The sequence below is a fragment of the Hemibagrus wyckioides genome, linkage group LG10 (genome assembly GCF_019097595.1).
Source record: "Hemibagrus wyckioides isolate EC202008001 linkage group LG10, SWU_Hwy_1.0, whole genome shotgun sequence".
NCBI classification, from domain to species: domain Eukaryota; kingdom Metazoa; phylum Chordata; class Actinopteri; order Siluriformes; family Bagridae; genus Hemibagrus; species Hemibagrus wyckioides.
In genome coordinates this window covers 21,854,346-21,872,034 of record NC_080719.1, presented here as the reverse complement: position 1 = coordinate 21,872,034, position 17,689 = coordinate 21,854,346, and the positions used below count along the sequence as shown (strand labels likewise).

Sequence of the window (17,689 nt, the reverse complement as noted above, 5' to 3'; positions counted from 1 at the left end):
CAAAATTTACAATTCATTTATTCCCACATACTCAAATTTCTGATCATTTTGCATAATATGCTAAACAATTTTATCCACAATTTTCGAGGAGAAAATACAAATTTTTTAATTAGAAAAAATTATTCTGCATTTGAAAGATTTATAGTAAAAGAAGCGTAATGAAATCAAGTACATAAATATTTTAGATGAATTGAAACAATATTTCTGCTAAGGTGGGGTGTGGCCAGGGTGGAGTTAAGTATGAATACTTGAATCTCAGGAACCACAAGTCTGATGGAGCTGAAACACCCTAACAAACAAGATACCATAGCAACCACCACATTATAAATGACATTTCTCCAACACCCACTGATCCAAGCTTGGAATTCTGCAATTCAACCCGGTTTTATTCTAATCAAAGCCGTACCTATAAAGTGGATGTTCAACTCCCAAGTGGCAGTAACAAGTTAACATGTGTAAAGAGCCAGGAAGATCTAAAGGTATGCGGATGAACCAGCTTCAATGAAGGCATCAAGCATTCTCCGCTCATTAGAGCATTATCAAATGCTCATTATCATTTCTCTTCCATCTTGTGGCTTGTGAGCTTTAATGTCATTACATTCTTAAAGAAGCACCAGTTTAAGACATATGGGAATACGATCCACACTTCCAAGCTGCATGAACATCATTGTCTAAGATATAATTGTTTTTCCCCCCAGTAAACCCAGTAAGCCAGTTTTCCCAACATATTTAATATCAACTTTTTCTAGAAGATTCGGAAAAACATTTTGAAAGAATCACCTTCCAAGAGCTGATTCATTTTATCTGAAATATTTTTGGTTAATCCTGTGTTTTCCGGACAGGAAGATGATGTAGAAGTGTTCATGTTGTATGAAAATGCATGATGTAGTAATAACAGGATTTATAGGGAGGTGTTTTTTTAATCAGTTGACAGCTTTAACACTAATAAAACATAAGAGTGCACACACACACACACACACACACACATATATTCAAGAAGTTAAAAGATGAAACAATAAAACTCATACTTAAAAACCATTTATTTCTTATTTAAATCATACTTGGCCAGTGTTACTCCTGATATAATGTGCAAGATACAAACGTTCATGGTTGATCACAAGGACATACAGCATTTGATTGTATAACAAAAAAGTGACTCTCAAGGCCTTTTCTGAGCAGGAATATCATCACGCTGATTTTTTTTATTGCCTCTTCAAACACAGATATATATGTAAATCAGATTTCTTGCCCCTCGAAATGACAGCACTTGAAGCAGAATCACTTTACAGCAAGCACTTAAAAAAATTCCATAAATGATCATCTATTCAGTTTAGAAAAAAGGGTCGAATAATACTCAAGTAACTTTACTTCAGCATAATTAGCTTGTTCAAACCTTCAATGATAGATACGTGATGTTTTCATGGTGATGAATGTAAGACAGTACTGGCAACTAAACACTTGTATAGTAGAGGCACTAATACTGTACCAAAGGAATTTATCTGATGTGTGTTTTTCCATTCTACACATGCAGTCCAAATAAGCGTGTCATACATTTCCCTGAAAAAAAAATGCAGATGGATCTAAAATCCTTGTAATGGCTGAGATCAAAATGGGTCGAAAACAATCAGCCACATGGCATAACGAGAAGTAAATAAATACTCACTCCTGATCTGCGTTTATGTTTCTTTCTACGCAGGACACACCCCTGCTGGTGTGAAAAGGAAGTGAAGTGTACATCAGTTGTTGGTTTTCTGGTACAGCTGATGGCAGTAAATACATTTACTCATAACAACACTGATATCACAACAACATAATATTATCTAAAAAAGTAAATGATATGACTTGTGTCTTTTTTTACAAAACATAAATTAAAAATAAATTAAAAAAATCTGTCAGAAAATTTCAAACACACACAGGAAATAGGGGCTTAATCATCGTGCACATGGAGCTAGGACGATACGCGCTTGTATTCAAAAGTTTGGACTTGGTGGTTTATATGAGATCAGCGCAAAAAACAGACCCAGCAACCTCCCGCTAGCAGAATCTTCGAAAAAGTGAAGAAGAAAAAAAACAGAAGTACTGCACAAATCATGACAGCAAGGGCCTCAAGTCACTGTCTGTAGTAGGCACCTGCGGGACAAAGACGCACAAGATCATGAACATGTGCTTTATACATTACTTTTAACACATGACATCATGTTCTTCACCTTAATATGATTGAATTTTGTTTAATTGGTAGATTATTTTATACTTTAGAAAATACTAGAAAACTCTCAAAAAGGCTGCACTCAATAGCAGGTCACTAATTTTTTTCACAGTTTCTCAAATTCCCACAAATGAATGGCTACAAACTGAAATCGTGAAAACACACATTATATCAACATTGTAATTATAATTATAAAGTTCACAGACAAGCTCATGCTGTTCTCTCTGACAATGTGCTCTGATATTTCTTACAAATGTGTTTATAGCCTATTATATTGATATTACAAATGATATTGATACAAAATGATATTACATTTTGTTGAGACATAACAAAGCACATGGAATTAAGAACAAGTGCGGCATTAAATTGAAGATTTAAACCTGTACTAAGAACCAAACTTGACTGTTTCTTAGAGTACACAATTCTTTGCGAGTTTTCATGCAGTGTTTCCTGCATGCCCTGTGAGTTGGATGCAGTTAGCTGTAATGACATGAGCAGTGATTAAAAATCTTCTGGGTCCTAGGAAAAAAATATTTCATCCACTTACAAGAATCTGAAAATGATTCGTTATGTTATTTTTCAAGAAAATTATAATTATAGTTGATCAAATATTCCCTGCAGTTGTACAAGTGCACATGCTGAACGACCGATTCACTTTATTGAATTTGTCTGGTCTATCTTGAATGGATTTGTAAATGTCTCATTTGGTTCTAACCAACTGCTTTTTCCTGCCTGAATCTTCCTCATAATTCAGTGATTAACTCCAACCTCTTCTACCCTAAAGGTGCAAAGCTGCAGAACTGCAGTTTCATATGTACAAACCTTTGTAAGCAGCTTCAGGTCTGGAAGGCGGGCGAGGGGAGTAGTTATCTGAATAATCGTAACTGGGGTCCACATTCACATAGTTATGGATGTGTGATGGAGGTCTGAAAGTGAGGACATCAATTTAGATAATACCAAAAATTTGGGTTTCGCAACAGTAAGCAACACGGCTGAATTTCCATTCCACACACACGCGCCTGATACCTGGATGGTTTGGGATTCCGAGCCTTTTGGTAGTCATACTCCTCTCGCGTTCGTGGTCGGGCCATTTCCTCCTCTGTGGGCTTAAATAAAACATACAACAACACTCAAAAATCCTGATTGTGTCTCTATATTCACACTTTTACAGGTAGCTTTAATAGGAACATCTCATTCACGCTAACAGTCAATCATGTAGTAGAAGTGCATTGGGAACCACAGTAACTGGACAGATTAAGTTTGGAAAATCATCGCCTGGTCCACTTCCTGTGCCCACAATAGCCTCTGCTTCTTGTTCTAGGTGACCAGATTGGAACCGTTCTGCTCATCCCCCTCAAGGGTCTGCGTGCTGAGATGTTTTTCATGCTCCTCACAGTTACGGTGGAGTTCCTGTCAGCCATTTTCCTCTGCCCTCGCCCATTAACACCACAATTCCGCTCTCAGATCTGCCGCTCATCAGATACGTTTTGTTTTACACACCACTCTGTGCAACTCTAGGAACTGTGTAGTGCATGAAAATCACAGTGTCTGAAATTCTTAAACCAGCCCATCTGAGAATCACCAACTGAAATCACCCTCATCTTCATATTTTGATGAATATTAACTGAAACTCTTGACCTGGATCTGCATGATTTGATACACTGTGCCTCTGCCACATAACTAGCTGATTAGCTGGTCAACTTCATGAATACGCAGAGGTATTCATATTAAAGAGACCATGTAGTACTGTGACACCGGGATTACCCTGGAGTCTCCATCAGCTCGTCTCTGCTGTCTCTCCTTCTCTCGAGACTTCTTGTACTCCCTTTCCTCTTCCTCCATTAATCGTCGAGCAATTTCCTTTTCGGGAAAAAAAGAGTATTATTTACACACAATTAAAAACACTGGGACAAACAGTGAATACGAGCAGCTTGTTCCTGGTCAAGCCATCTTCCATTGGTAAAGGTTTAATTTGACTGATTTAAGTCTTGACAATATAATGACGAATAGCTTTAAGTGAAAACACCTCCTAACCTCATCTTGTGCAACTTGAGCAGCTCGCTTGTCAAGTTTACTTGCCTGTATAATGAAGAAATATATTCATGAGCATTGGGAAATCCAAATATTCCTGTTGATATCAAAATGGTATACATACCAAGAGCTCCTCTTCCTGTAGTCTGCGTGCCACCTCCATGTCCTTGACCTCCTGGGCTCGCAGATCGATCTGAGACAAACTGTGCATTGCTTCTCTCATCCCATACTCCTCCTGCACGCCTCGTCCTACAGGGAGCACCAGAGAGCTAATTCACATCACTCTAACAGATGGATTAGGGCTTGGATGACTGCTTTTGGTCGCAAGAAAGAGGAAGATTTCTGATCACAAATCTGACACAAACATCTGGACAAGCTTAGCTACCATTGTGGTTACAACATGAATTTTTACCATGCACTGAAAGAGAAGAAATCATATCCACATTGGTCAGAGGATTCACCCTATAAGCCACAAAGAAGACAGTTAGTCTCAGATTTTAGATTGGTTAAAAGTCCCTCCACCAGTTCACCCAACAGAGGCCCAGCAAAGATCACAACACACTGAGACATGAGGGCCCTTGTGCATACCTCTGAATCTGGGGCTATGCCCTTTAGAGAGACTTCTAGTGCTGGGTTCCTCAAACACCTCATCACTGCTGTAGAGCCTCTGCCTGTTGCTGTAGTCTGCATTCTCCTCGCTTTCTTCCAAAAAGCGACCATCTAACTCTCGGCCTCTACTTCTGTCCCTACTCCGATGTCTGTCTCCATCCCTTATTCTCTCCTTACGTCCAGGTTTTTCTATTTCCAAGTCCAGGTCTCTATCTCTGCTTCTGTGTCTGTAGCCGTTTTGTCCAAAGTCCGCTTCTTTTTGCCGGAGTCTGTCTCCACCGGGGTCCTTATTCAGCTTTTCTTGACTTTTGTCACTGTATTGTATTTTATCTCCTTTTTTCCTTCGGTCTCGTTCTCGCTCTTGATCCCGATCTCTTCTCCTTGTTCTGTCCCTGTTATACAGGTCATCTCTATATGCTCGCTCATCCTGGTACCGCAGCTCTGCTTCTGCGTGTCTGTTTCTTCCAGCCAAGTATTCCTCTGGGTATTTAGTCCTTACCTCTGAGACGTGGTGCTCAGCCACTTGCCTTCTTGCTTTGCCTTCATTTTTCCCTTGGTTCTGCTCAGATTTCAGATGCTCTGAGACTCTTGAGGGCTCACCTTCAACAGTGTAATATTCTTGGTATTTGTCCAGTCGTCTGTTTTGTTCTGATTTTTGAGGCCAGCGATCTGGAGATTGACCTTGGCTTATCTCCCTATACCTTTCTCTGCCGGACACTGGCAAATCAGAGTCTAAGCATTCCAGACGAGGGTCTGAAGGGGGTCGGTAAGCTGGTTTGGAGCATATGTAGAGAAGACATTAGTGACAGGAAAGTACTGGTCATCATGTTAATGTACAGAGTAGCAGCAGTATGCTATGCAGATAGCACACTAGATTTTTTTTTAATATTATAATATTAATTTTTCACAAAATAAATCTAGTGTGCATTTCTCTGAAGAAACTACAGGAATAAATGCCCTGTAGTGGCAATCAATAGTTCAATCAATTCAATCAATATTTTACACATTTGAATAATGATCCTAATAGATAAATAGCTGAATTATTCACTAAGTAGTTGGAATTTATTTTATGGTTAACGGGACAGTTTCTGCAAATTGTTCGAGACGCCCTAAACTTCACCGTAAATGTGAGCAATGACACCAGCACCAGTGTTTCCAGAATGTTTGTGTTTACATTGGCCTTTGTCAGTTTTTTATGGATGCTTCCCAGAGGCACTTCACTCCCTGTCTCAAAAAAAACCTAATACTATAGATAATACTATAGATAATACTCCTACCAGCACAAACCATAGTGTGCTTTAAAAAAGTCAGTCAATGTCAAGAATAATATGTTAGCTCTGGAAGTTGCTGGAAAACAAAGACAGAGATGCTGCTCCTGGACACGGTCTGTTTAAAACACTGAAATATTTGAATGTGTTTTTCTTTTTTTAAGATACTGTTATAATCAATTAGAGTGCCAGGTAATGCTTTAGATTAACATAGAAATGTATGTATGACTCTTGACTCTTATTGTTCTGGACATGGATTCTATAGTAAGGTATATGGTACATAGTAAAGACTAAGCCGCTGTACATGTTCCCAATAAAAATTATGCATGTCTTTCAAATGTTTTGGGAATCTGATGGAGCCGTAGTGCTGCTCTCTTATCTACACTACGTTTATGTTTACTACAGCAACAGTTCATATGGGTGTAGGCCTGGTATTAACTCTAGAAGTTCAATTACACACATACAAGGCAAGCACAAACAAATATCAGTGTTGGTGCACAAGGCCAGCTCAGATGAGAGGGTGGAGTCAGGTGAGTAATGGATGAAATCTTGTTTTTCCAGTATGGTGGGGTTTTTTCAGAGCACAGTCATCCTCAAAGGCTGAGGCAGCCAAAGTTCACATATAGAACATTAACATTCCTGTTCACAGAAGAGTCTTTACAACTAAATTTTGCATACCTAACTATCTACTGCACCTCCTAGCATGTTAACACCCAATCAATCAGCCCATGCAGCAGCTTTAAAATTAAGTACTCAAGTCTTATTCATTGCTTCAGTGTTATTTACAAACATGCCAGTCCCCAGAAGAAAAATGTGTAAGATTTGAATGGCACATTTTCAGTATAGTGCATATATACGGGGTAATATAGTAACCAACAGATTGTTAGGAGATGGAAAAAAGGCTGTTAAATGCTTGTCTTATTTAAGATGTACACACCAGGAAAGTTCATAAAACACATAAAACACGAAATTCTTCCCTATGTGCCTGGTGATTGCCATAAAACCCTGTATTGATGCACACTCCAGTTTCTACCACTATATTTAATATTGGCAAGATGCTAAAGAAACCAGCGCCTATGAGAAAATCTAGTCCAACATACCGTATGTTATGACTTTATTCTGTGGCAAAATAAATCTAAATAATTACTAACTACAAAATACACAAACTTCTGCAACAACATGCATGAGGAAAATGTTATAATTTTTGTATCTACGAGATGGTTTGACCCAAAAAAACATACGCACGGATCATAACCACAGATACACGCACATACACACACACACACACACACACACACACACACAAAATTTACTCATTCCCCAGGTGCACACCTCCTTTGTCTTCATAGTACTGTTCTTCCAGTTTGGCCTCCAGCTGTTTCTGCCTCTTCCGTTCCTCTTTCATCTCTCGCTCCTGCAGCTTACGAGCAATGGCCTACATAAAAACACACAGAAATTGAATGTTTTTATTTATTTGATTCATGTAGGCTAGTCAGTCTTTTTTCAGAATCAGGGCCAGACATGTTAGAGGCCTGAGTTCAGTAAGACTGGTGAAAAGTGAAAACTATTTTCAAGCCTGGGGAAGTTACAGAGATCAGTGAAAACAGTTGCGCGTGAGCATGCAAAGGAAGGTGACTGATTCAATTTGATAGGTTACTTCCTGTTTTTACTTTTTTGATGCTGGCGAAAAGGTTACTGAGGTATAAAAACAGGCCTTCACTGGACTTGAGCCGTGTAATTAGCTCACCTTTGTGGTGTGAAAAAAAACATTTTGTGTCCGCTTGAAAGTCTTAAAATGTTCTTCTGCTGGGTCAGCTCTTGGTTTGCAGCATGATGCAGCCATGCAAAATTCAATAAGTTGAGTGCCACTAAATCGGAGGCATGAGAAATGTGTCCACTTTTATAGCTGAACTTCTACAGCATATCAGGATAACCAAATAGAGTAAAATAGCACACATTAGCACTCATAATTTGTTTGCATTCAACGGTAACATTTCAGAACAGCGGCACACAAATAGGGTCACAACTCCCTGTCTTGGTAAGTTTTCATCAAAAAGGCATAGAAAAAACCCCAGAAAAAAAAGTTTGTGATATGTCTTGAGTAAACAGCCATAGATCCTTTGACTCTAACCTCATCCTTAGCCTCCTGCTGCTTCTGCTTCTCGGCCTGCCGGACCAGCTGCTCCTGAATCTCTTGTGCTATTTCGTTGTCATTGCGTTCACTAAAGACAAAAAAAAAAATAAAAAAACAGAGCATAGATCAGTTCTTTGAGAATAGTTAAAATAAATCGCGTAGCATAAATATAGCAGATAAATCACAGATAAATCGAGTAAAATCACAGATCTGTGTTCTTCAATTTCTACCGCAAACTACCATTAGAATTATTTGTAAGGTGTTAGATTTGACACTAATCTTGTTTTTTTCTGTATTTCTTAAAAAAAGTGCTCTTTCCTTCCTAATAAAATCACATGAAACATCTCAAACATCACACAAATCTACTGTATTTCCTGCTGTGCCTGAAAGCAAGTGATAGGATGGAATAGGGGGAGAGGGCTTCCAGGGCATCTGGAAATTCATTAAATCCCTCTAGAATCAATCTGGTTCTTCTCTCATCAGTAATTTAACTCACAGCCTGGTTCAGACTATGCAGTCACTGATAAAACTCTAGTTACAGAACTGTCCCTGCTGATATATTTATGTATTTCTGGGCTGCTCACATGTCTTGGTGCTGTTTCTGGCTCTGGGCTTTGGCCCGCTGGTCCTCTTCTTCTTGGAGACGCTTGGCCACGCGGAGGTCCTGCCGCACCAGACGACTCTTGTGGATGTTGGAGGCCAGGTGGCTCTCAACTAGATAATAAGCAAGAGCCAGAGAAAAGGGTTAAATAAAATTAGCTGTACTGTTTTCACACATGTTCCTAGATGGGAAACCTTTTATGTTTTAATGACATATACAGTATTTCTGATTATATATCCAGCAGTCTTTTCTACATTTGAACCCACAGAAGAATGATTTATTTAGATTTTTTAAAAATATAACTACAGTGGAGATTAAAATTAGGAAATTTATAAACACTTGATTTTTTTTCTGAAATATTGTTCATCACTTGTCATCTTGGTCCAATCTTCTTCCAGTCTCTTCCACAGTTCGGTAACTGTAGTAGGTTTTTTTAGCAATAACTTCAGTTGCCAAGGATTTTCTATAGGACCATTTCATTATTTCAATGTTTTTAGCTTCAAGGAACTGCTTTATCAGTGATGCAGTAGAACTGGAGAGTGTTGTCTTGCATGAAAATAGTGGGCTGCTTGTGAGGCGCTGGCATGCTGCCGAAGAAGGTTCAGATAAACACCATGCCATGTAGCTGTGCAGCTCCTTTGCAGAAACATCCACCAAACCACAAAAGTTTCAGCCTGTTGTGTGGACAGAGAAGAACAGGTCCAAAGTTCTCTTTAGTGATGAGAGCAAGTTTCATTTATTCAGGTCAGATGAGAACACGTTATGTTCAGTGTCACACTGGTTTGTCATGGTTTGGGGGCATGTTCATTGCAGCAGGAGTTAGGCCTCCTATACATGTACCGTGGAAGAGAATGGAAGAAGACTTGACACCACAAGATCATACCACAGCAGCGCGAGAAAGAATCGACTTCCTGCAGCACTGATGTGCTGAAGTCATTCAGAGAAAGGGCCTCTACACTTCCTATGCACATGGACAGCTGCAACCCTCCAAAGTTTTAGTAGTGATATTCCTTTGTGCTACAGTGGTTACTGTTCTCTAATTTTGATCACTGTTAAGGTTTTTGTTGACGTTACCATGGTTATATTGTAAAACATGCTAGTAGAACAGTGGTACAACCCACAGCTAATATTTATTCAAAAATTTCAGTGAGGAAGATTAACAAAATTTCAGAAACAATTCAAGTGTTTATAAATTGTTCTCTAATTTTGATCTCCACTGTATACATACAGGTTGAGGGGAAAATTTAGTTTTGATGTACCACGGACATTTCAGAGGTGATTTAATAACTTGGGAGCCTTTCATTCTGGAATATGTCACTTACTCAGATTGAGGGATAACACGAAATGTTTACAGTAACACATTAACAAAAATACATGTCCTGTTGAACTGGCATTACTACATTCAAACCAACAGAATCTCAGGATTCAGACCTTTTCCTCACATTAATATATACCATATTTGTCATTTAATTTTTGCACATATGTGTTTTAGTAACACTTCTTGGCATATACCTGCATACTTACTTTCTTGTTCTTGAAGGTTATGGGCCAGGCAGTGATCCTCCAGCACAGCAAACTCACGACACACTATGGAAAAATACACAAAAGCCTCGCTAAGGTGTGTCCAGATTTGCACTGATATAACATGTCACTGGTACAAAAGTAACACAGCCACGTGTTGGCCTGCAGATCCATCTCAGAGCACTACAGAAAAACAGGAGTGTTTACAAAAAAAAAAAAAAAAACAGATTACAGGATTGATGATTGATGAAGCTTCAGAAGGTTCACTATACTTCCACCCTGAAATGAATTAATGTGTAAACTGCCTTGTATATAGAGTGTGTAAAAAAAAATTAGATGGTGTATGGTGTATAAGATGGAAGAAGTGGATATGCATTTATTTTATGCTGAAGAAGACTGGTGTAAATAAGAGAATGGTTGATGGAGTTCTCACTGGTCGCCCCAACCCCCTACCCCCCGTCATTTCCAAACCAGTACAATCTGCTGCTCTACAAAAACTTTTGAGTTTCATCATTTTTCAGTCACAAGGCATTTAGTCCATTGATATAGAACTGGACTTATATGACATTTTCCATTGATTTCCAAAGCTGACAGAACAAGGAAGATTTTCAGCAGTAAACAGTTTACAAAAAAAAAAAAAAAAAAAAAAGCAACAAAACCCAGAGAATGTGATGACTATCATTTTTCAGTGATGTTTGTAAAGCTTTAAAGTGTAATAACTTGTTCTAACATATTCTGGTGTTTAGTTGCAGGATTCCTACACAAAACTAGCAGGCCTAATCTAATCTAATCTGATTGGAGTATCACTGGATTTCGTTGCGGTGTAATATATTGTGTAGAGGGGATTATCTGTTATATCAAACAAGTCTAAATTGAGCAAGTAGTTTGACTTCAGTGAGAAATAAATGCAACCATGAAGTGTCTCAACTGGAGGAAGTGAAACATACAGGCTAGGTTTTTTGGTATATGTGAGTTGCTAAATTGAGCCACAGGACATAGCTGTAGCTATGCAGACATACAGAATATTATAGATATTTGGATCATAGAAAATCAAAACACTGAAAGCAATACATAAAATATTTTAAAACTAAATTCCAATCAGTTCACCATTCACAGCTGAGTTTTGTGACTTCTACTTGCACTTTTCATTGAAGAATATTTGACCCATGAATGATTTTCATGAAGAAGGTTTCAGCCCTACATACAGGCCCCACAACCAACATACTTTTGGTATTTTGGTTATTTCAGCTAAAGCCTGATGGACACCTCTCATCACATTGATACCTGATTTAATTGGCTCTTGGTTTGTAGAACTCAGCCCCAAAGGTGCTGACCAACAGTGATGCCTCCACCAAGACCAACCCTTCTGTGTAATAATCTGCATGCCTCAAATACCTTAAAATATGCTTCAAACAGGAAGGCTGCTATGAAAAATAAAGTCTGGACATAAAACTAAAGGCATAAATCTAAGGCATAATGTCTCCAGCTCAGCCAAATGAAAACCTCTATGTAACAAAACACATATTAATTTGGATTTTACATCAATCAATCCTCTCTGTATAAAACTGGATTGGATTTTCTTTCGCTGTGTTAAATAACTTCTGTTAAAAATCTTTCGTGTTAAATAACATCAAGTGAGTGATTACTAAATCAAAATATTACTTGTAGTATAAAATGAAATGTAATGAAAAGAGTTCCAGACCACAGACTTAACGTGAGCCAAGATTGTAATGTGAGCCAAGATTTCCATGGTGTCTTTTTAATCTAAGTGAAGTGACGTATCTCTGTAGCATGCAGTTGGCAATGACTATATAATCCTAAATTTGTCCAAGTTTCAATAAGAAACCACACGGGTCTTTCTATAACAGATTGTGATATTATGATATTATTTGTTTAAATCCTTTATCTTACAAATGAAGTACAACAGTACACTTAGTGCCCTAGAATCGAGAAGAACGTTCAGGTAAAACCTCACAGTGACAAAATACTAGCTTGATTCAAGAAGAGAAAACTCAGAGAAAAAAAATCACATGGGGGGAAAAGTTTTACTCATCTTAACTCCTTCAGTCCAATCAAAATGTCTGAACACTCAAGTGGATGGTAAAAGAGTTTATCTCCAGTCCACTAGACTAACAATTTTATCTTCACCAATAATGTCTTGCACAAACAGACATTTTGCATAGTAGCTCTGCAATTTAACATCTTTAATTTAAAAATTGAAATGTATAAATTTATTCCTAATTCACAAAATTGAAGTCATGGTGGCATGATTCAAAAAGTCCTTTTTTTCTCCCCAGTGACGCATCAATCTGGAAACCAGCGTCCAAAAATAAACACTTCCAAAGAACTTCTGATTGTAAGGACTGTAAGATGGGATTCAACATTACAAAGGATAATCAGATTTTCTTTTATACAGCTGCAGTGTAATGTTTCGCTGTTTGCACCACCAGCAGATAAATTGCTGGCAAACAATTTCTACCACTTTTCAAGAATATAATATAATCTCCACTTGGCTTAGCATCATGTCTGGTCATATTTTAATGCTACTAACTGAAATCAAGGTTCTCTTAGACACAGGAAATAACAGCTGGTTGGGAATTTCACTTGCTAAAGATAAAACTGAAAGCACAAAGCAACTCAAAGAGGAAGAGGAACTGGCTAAAAAAATGCAAAGCATCACCAGGGAAAATACACAGTATCAGATATTGTATGGCATCAGTCACAGACACTGACACAGAGCAAGACATTCCTGGAAAAATAAATAGCCCCTAATGAACACCCATCATCATATATGAAACATCAAAATGTTTAATTTCTCAGTGGAGGCTTTCCCATACGAGAGGTCATGACCTCAGGTTGAAGATGGACTTTGTGTGGTAATGTTTTTAAAGTGTTATTCAGTCACATTTAAATGATCACATGCTATAACTTTTTCTCGGTTTCTTAAGTCTCAAATCAAATACGTTCTACATGATTCTGTAACAACACCAAGCGGTTTTCCTGTTACAGTTAATATTTCAATCCTGAAAACATCTCACTTCACATTTAAACCTCCCGAGAGGTCTGTGGGATTTTTTTTGTGTCATTTTTTAGTCACTTATGTTACTGATATAATAAAATGTTGAAATATTATAGTGCTCGAGGCTTGGGGGTCTGTTTGGGATCAATCACATAAAAAGTTGGGGAACCTGCAGTCTCAGCCTCAGACATCAACGCTCATGGATGTCACAAAACTGGAAACACTTCAGGAGTTTGGAAGGCATCATCTGACTGGTGGGATTCTACAGGATTTCTAGGAGACGTGCGTGCCGTGTTTTTTAACTGGAAACAAAGCCGCTGTGACTCTCTATATCCCTAATGGTAGAAGGAAGCTGTCCTGTTGAGAACTGTGACAGTGAGTATCAGCTAAACGACGGATTGACCAAATGATGTGAAGTTCACAGACTCCTTAATGCACACGATTTTCTTAAACAAACAATCTGTTGCTGCATGGCAGTCTGTTTTCATAGAGACTTCACATTTTCACACCCCGCAACGCAACGCTGAACAAAACATGATTGGTTGCTTTACCTGTCAGTCAGACACCCTCTTGAGTGGTGCTGCAATGAAGTCCAGAACCTTCTGCCATCAGTCTGAACCCCTGGCTTTTGCAGCAACATCACAGCTGCTGCTTATATGTTACATGGCTGACAATCATATCCACCCTTAATTCTAGCCAATAACCATGGTTCATACAGACACAGCTTGTTTTTAATCGGCAGACTGACAGTAAACATACCTTTCACATGACATTTTTATACTTACTACACTGCTACTTCAAGCAAAACATGAACACAGCTTTACAGCATTACGATTCGTTCACATCGACACTAGGCTTGTGTATCTTATTGATTTGTCCTTTATCGTGATTTTGCATTTGGGAAAGAAAAAAAAACTGTATTGTGAGAAACAATTTACTAGCCCAAAAAAAAAAACCCTGAAAAATGATTTTTCCATCATTGCGGGTCTAAAGAGAGTAAAGGATGATCAAATCAGCTGGATGATTTAAGAAATAATGTAAACAGTTCATGTAAAAAAATTCAAGATCGTTTTACAAATCCAACACACACATGATGGTATGATGACAGCGACGTTCAAAAAAAAATCAGTGGATTGAATCGCTTTCAAATCATCACTATTCATGTTTCACTTTTTATGTTTTTATGGCTCAAAATCTTCATCTTAATCTTTTTTCTCTTTTGTTGTGATCCCTAATAAATCTAATACACTCCACTCCATAAAGATTTTGATAGTTGATAGTTATTTTCATTGCACTGGAGCTGAAATCTGATGAGCTGAAAGTGCAGCTCTAATCCGAGAGGATGTTCATGCTTGAGCTGCTCTGACGCTCGCCCAAATATATTTATTTCCTTTGTGTATATGTAGAAGTAAAAGCGCGCAGAATAAATGCCACTTAACTAAACCAGCAGCACTCTCGTCTGACGGTAAAGGAAAAAGATACAAAATATTTGGAAATTAACCCAGAGTGGCAGAAAATTTTATAAGCTCTGGCCATGGAACTGTTTTCTGACCACACTCTGGAGGCAGACATGTGGAAAGGAAATTCTGGGGTAGGTCATCAATTTTGAGTTTTTTCCTCTCTGATAAAATGGGAGATAAGCAAACAGACATTTGGGAAGTGTTTTGAACTTTCCAACATTAACTGAACACTTTGTGCAAGTCCCTTTTTCCTACAAACTAACTAGTACTCTGAAATATTGTAAATAAAAATAATATAAATATTAATATTTGTTTAAATGTTAGTAAGCCAAAGCCCCGGGGACAATATATTTATTTAATTTACAATATTACATCACCCGAAAATGCTCAAAAAAGTTTTGTTAGAAAATGATTAAACACTGAGCAGCAGATCAACCGAGAAATGTAGTCAAGGTGATCGTTAGACAAATGTGTTAAAATGTTGGGGGGTGGAAAAGGATTATATAGAAATATAATCTATATTTCTAAGAATTATTTTTTTTATTTTTTTACTGGAGAAATGCTTAAAAATCCAGTTTTGGAGTCTAGCACAGATTCAGACTGTCCAGCTGATCGTATAATCACACTCTCTTCTGCACTCCTTAAACAGGAAATGGTAAAAATGTTTGTTTTCCTGTTTTTTTTCCAGGCTAGTAATTCTGGATGATCAAATCTTTTAGCATGACATTTTAACAGGATCCAAACTGCACAACCCTGATAATTTTGTTACATTGAAAAACACAGCTTTTCTTTTGTTATATGCTGCTAAGAGCCATACACAAAACCACACAAATATTATTATATATCTTGAATATACTCAACCTACACAAGGGTTGTAGGGAACCTGGAGTTGATTCCTGGGGACCTTGTGGTAACTTGGACAAGGTGCCAAACTTGACTACAGAGATCTTAGAGATGCCAATCAGCCTATAAGACATGTCTTTGGAATTGGGAGGAAACAGCAGCATACGGAGGAAACCAGAGGCCCGAGGAGAACACACAGATGTGAGAACCAAATTCCACAAACTTGGACGTGTGAAATAAACCTTCTAACCACTAAGCCACTGTGACCTCCAGAAATATGAATATTAAATATAAATATATAGTCTTGAACTGGAGAGATTTTATTTATATTTTTACAGGTCAAGAATATTGTTCACAGTATTCAACATCCTCGGCGTACATCCTTATTTTCTACACTCACACTTTCTTTTTTTATATGTGATATTTAATAAAAGGGAAAAAACAACCCACAACTGAAGAATCCAGATATAATTTTTCTTTTTTTTATTATTGTTTATGCATGAAGGGGTTAATAATCTATTTTCAGACCCAGAACAACTGGATCTTGATCAACCCCTGGATTTTTGTTATTTATTATAGTTATTGTTATGACGAGACAGGTTTTCAGATTCATATCCAATGGATTCTTGGTTATCAAATCAAATGAATGTCTATAACAATCGCCATGTAAAGTCTACTTCTGCATTTAACACAGCTCCCAAATGTCACCTCTCACCTTTGCGGTGATTCCTAAGCCTACGTCTTGTTTATTTAGACAACAAAAATAATAAAGCTGTGGGGAAAATAATACACAATAATCCAAGGTGGTGTGTCAGAGACTGAACCAATGCGACACCATTCAAGCTACATCATCAATAAAAGACCAGTGCCAGTGTATACACCAGGACAACGAAAGTAATGCTGGTGTGTGTGTGTGTGTGTGTGTGTGTGTGTATTAACATGTACTTCTTAGTTAAATATCAAGCTTTAATTCTTGTCGTATGGCAGGAAGTCAAAGCCCTAATCCCTGCAGCTGCGTGTCAGGAGAGAGATTGTGGTGCTGCAGCATATTGTTTTCACGCAATAAAAATCTTTGTTTACGAAATCCGAGAACCTTAACGAAAGTGTGTTAGTTTTTATAATTATAATCATTATTATTATTATTATTATTATTATTATTATTATTATTGTTATATGATTATGTCTCGAGCATAGCCACATCACTCTTCCACTTACCCTCTTTGACGCCAGGAAGCTTTTTCTGATCGATACTGAAATCCTCCATGTTGTTACCGATAAATGCGGTTTCGGCTTTTGGAAGAATGTTTCCGGTGATTTTTAGGTAGGTTTCTGTTTGTGGTTTCTGTAATCTCTCTCTATCTCTCTCTCTCGCGCGCGCGCGCCCCTCCCTCTACCTTACGACAGGGCCGCATTTAGGCACATTTTACGGCAAAGAGTTTTGCGACAGTTTCTGCGAAATTGTCCAAAGGTGTAGGAGCTGGCACGCGGGATACCGGCGTGTTTGGAGAGATATCCAGTGAATCATTATGTAGTTGTAGGACAAGAGCCTCAGATTATGTTCTCTTCATCAGACAAATGTGGCCTCATTGTTGGAAGCAGATGGGTTGTTTTAAGTAAAAACACATCCAGTGAGCAGTTTAGCTGGAAACGCCTTGCTGATGATTGAGCTCAGGACAGGAATGTCCAGACCGGTTTAAGCTTCAGTAACTCTAATAAACACTCTAGAACCACCTTGAGGGAGAAACAAAAGCCCTGAGGCTGATTTACCACAGCAGCAGGTGATGAAGTCAGGGTCCACTCCTGTCTGATGCAGACTCAGATTTCAGCAGTTTGTAAAATACAAATTCCCTTAAATCACATTTCATCTTTTTAAGCTCTTCACAGTCACCACTCTTTCAGTCCAAAACATGAAATAAACAAAAAGGACTCCAGAAGTGACCTCTTTTTGTGCTTTAATTATTAATCAGTACAATATTTGTGACCGAAATCCAGTTACA

At 38.0% G+C, this 17,689-nt stretch overlaps 1 protein-coding gene across 3 annotated transcripts; it reads right to left on the bottom strand.

Annotated features, from left to right (window-relative positions):
- Window positions 1-1,022: 1,022 nt before the first annotated feature.
- On the bottom strand, window positions 1,023-17,328 carry ccdc50a (coiled-coil domain containing 50a). 3 transcript variants are annotated; one of them, XM_058401072.1, is made up of 12 exons: window positions 16,908-17,318; window positions 10,374-10,436; window positions 8,833-8,962; window positions 8,246-8,336; window positions 7,447-7,549; window positions 4,826-5,617; window positions 4,362-4,486; window positions 4,241-4,285; window positions 3,971-4,066; window positions 3,233-3,312; window positions 3,029-3,132; window positions 1,023-2,130 (listed from the first exon to the last, which is right to left on the bottom strand). In XM_058401072.1, the coding sequence occupies exons 1-12, from the start codon at window positions 16,954-16,956 to the stop codon at window positions 2,111-2,113; spliced, it is 1,698 nt and encodes a 565-aa protein (XP_058257055.1). In that variant the 5' UTR covers window positions 16,957-17,318; the 3' UTR covers window positions 1,023-2,110. The 3 variants fall into 3 exon arrangements, with proteins under 3 accessions (XP_058257055.1, XP_058257058.1, XP_058257056.1); XM_058401075.1 differs by lacking the exon at window positions 4,826-5,617 and having other exon boundaries at window positions 16,908-17,310; XM_058401073.1 differs by lacking the exons at window positions 1,023-2,130; window positions 3,029-3,132; window positions 3,233-3,312; window positions 3,971-4,066; window positions 4,241-4,285 and having other exon boundaries at window positions 4,456-4,699; window positions 16,908-17,328.
- Window positions 17,329-17,689: the final 361 nt, after the last annotated feature.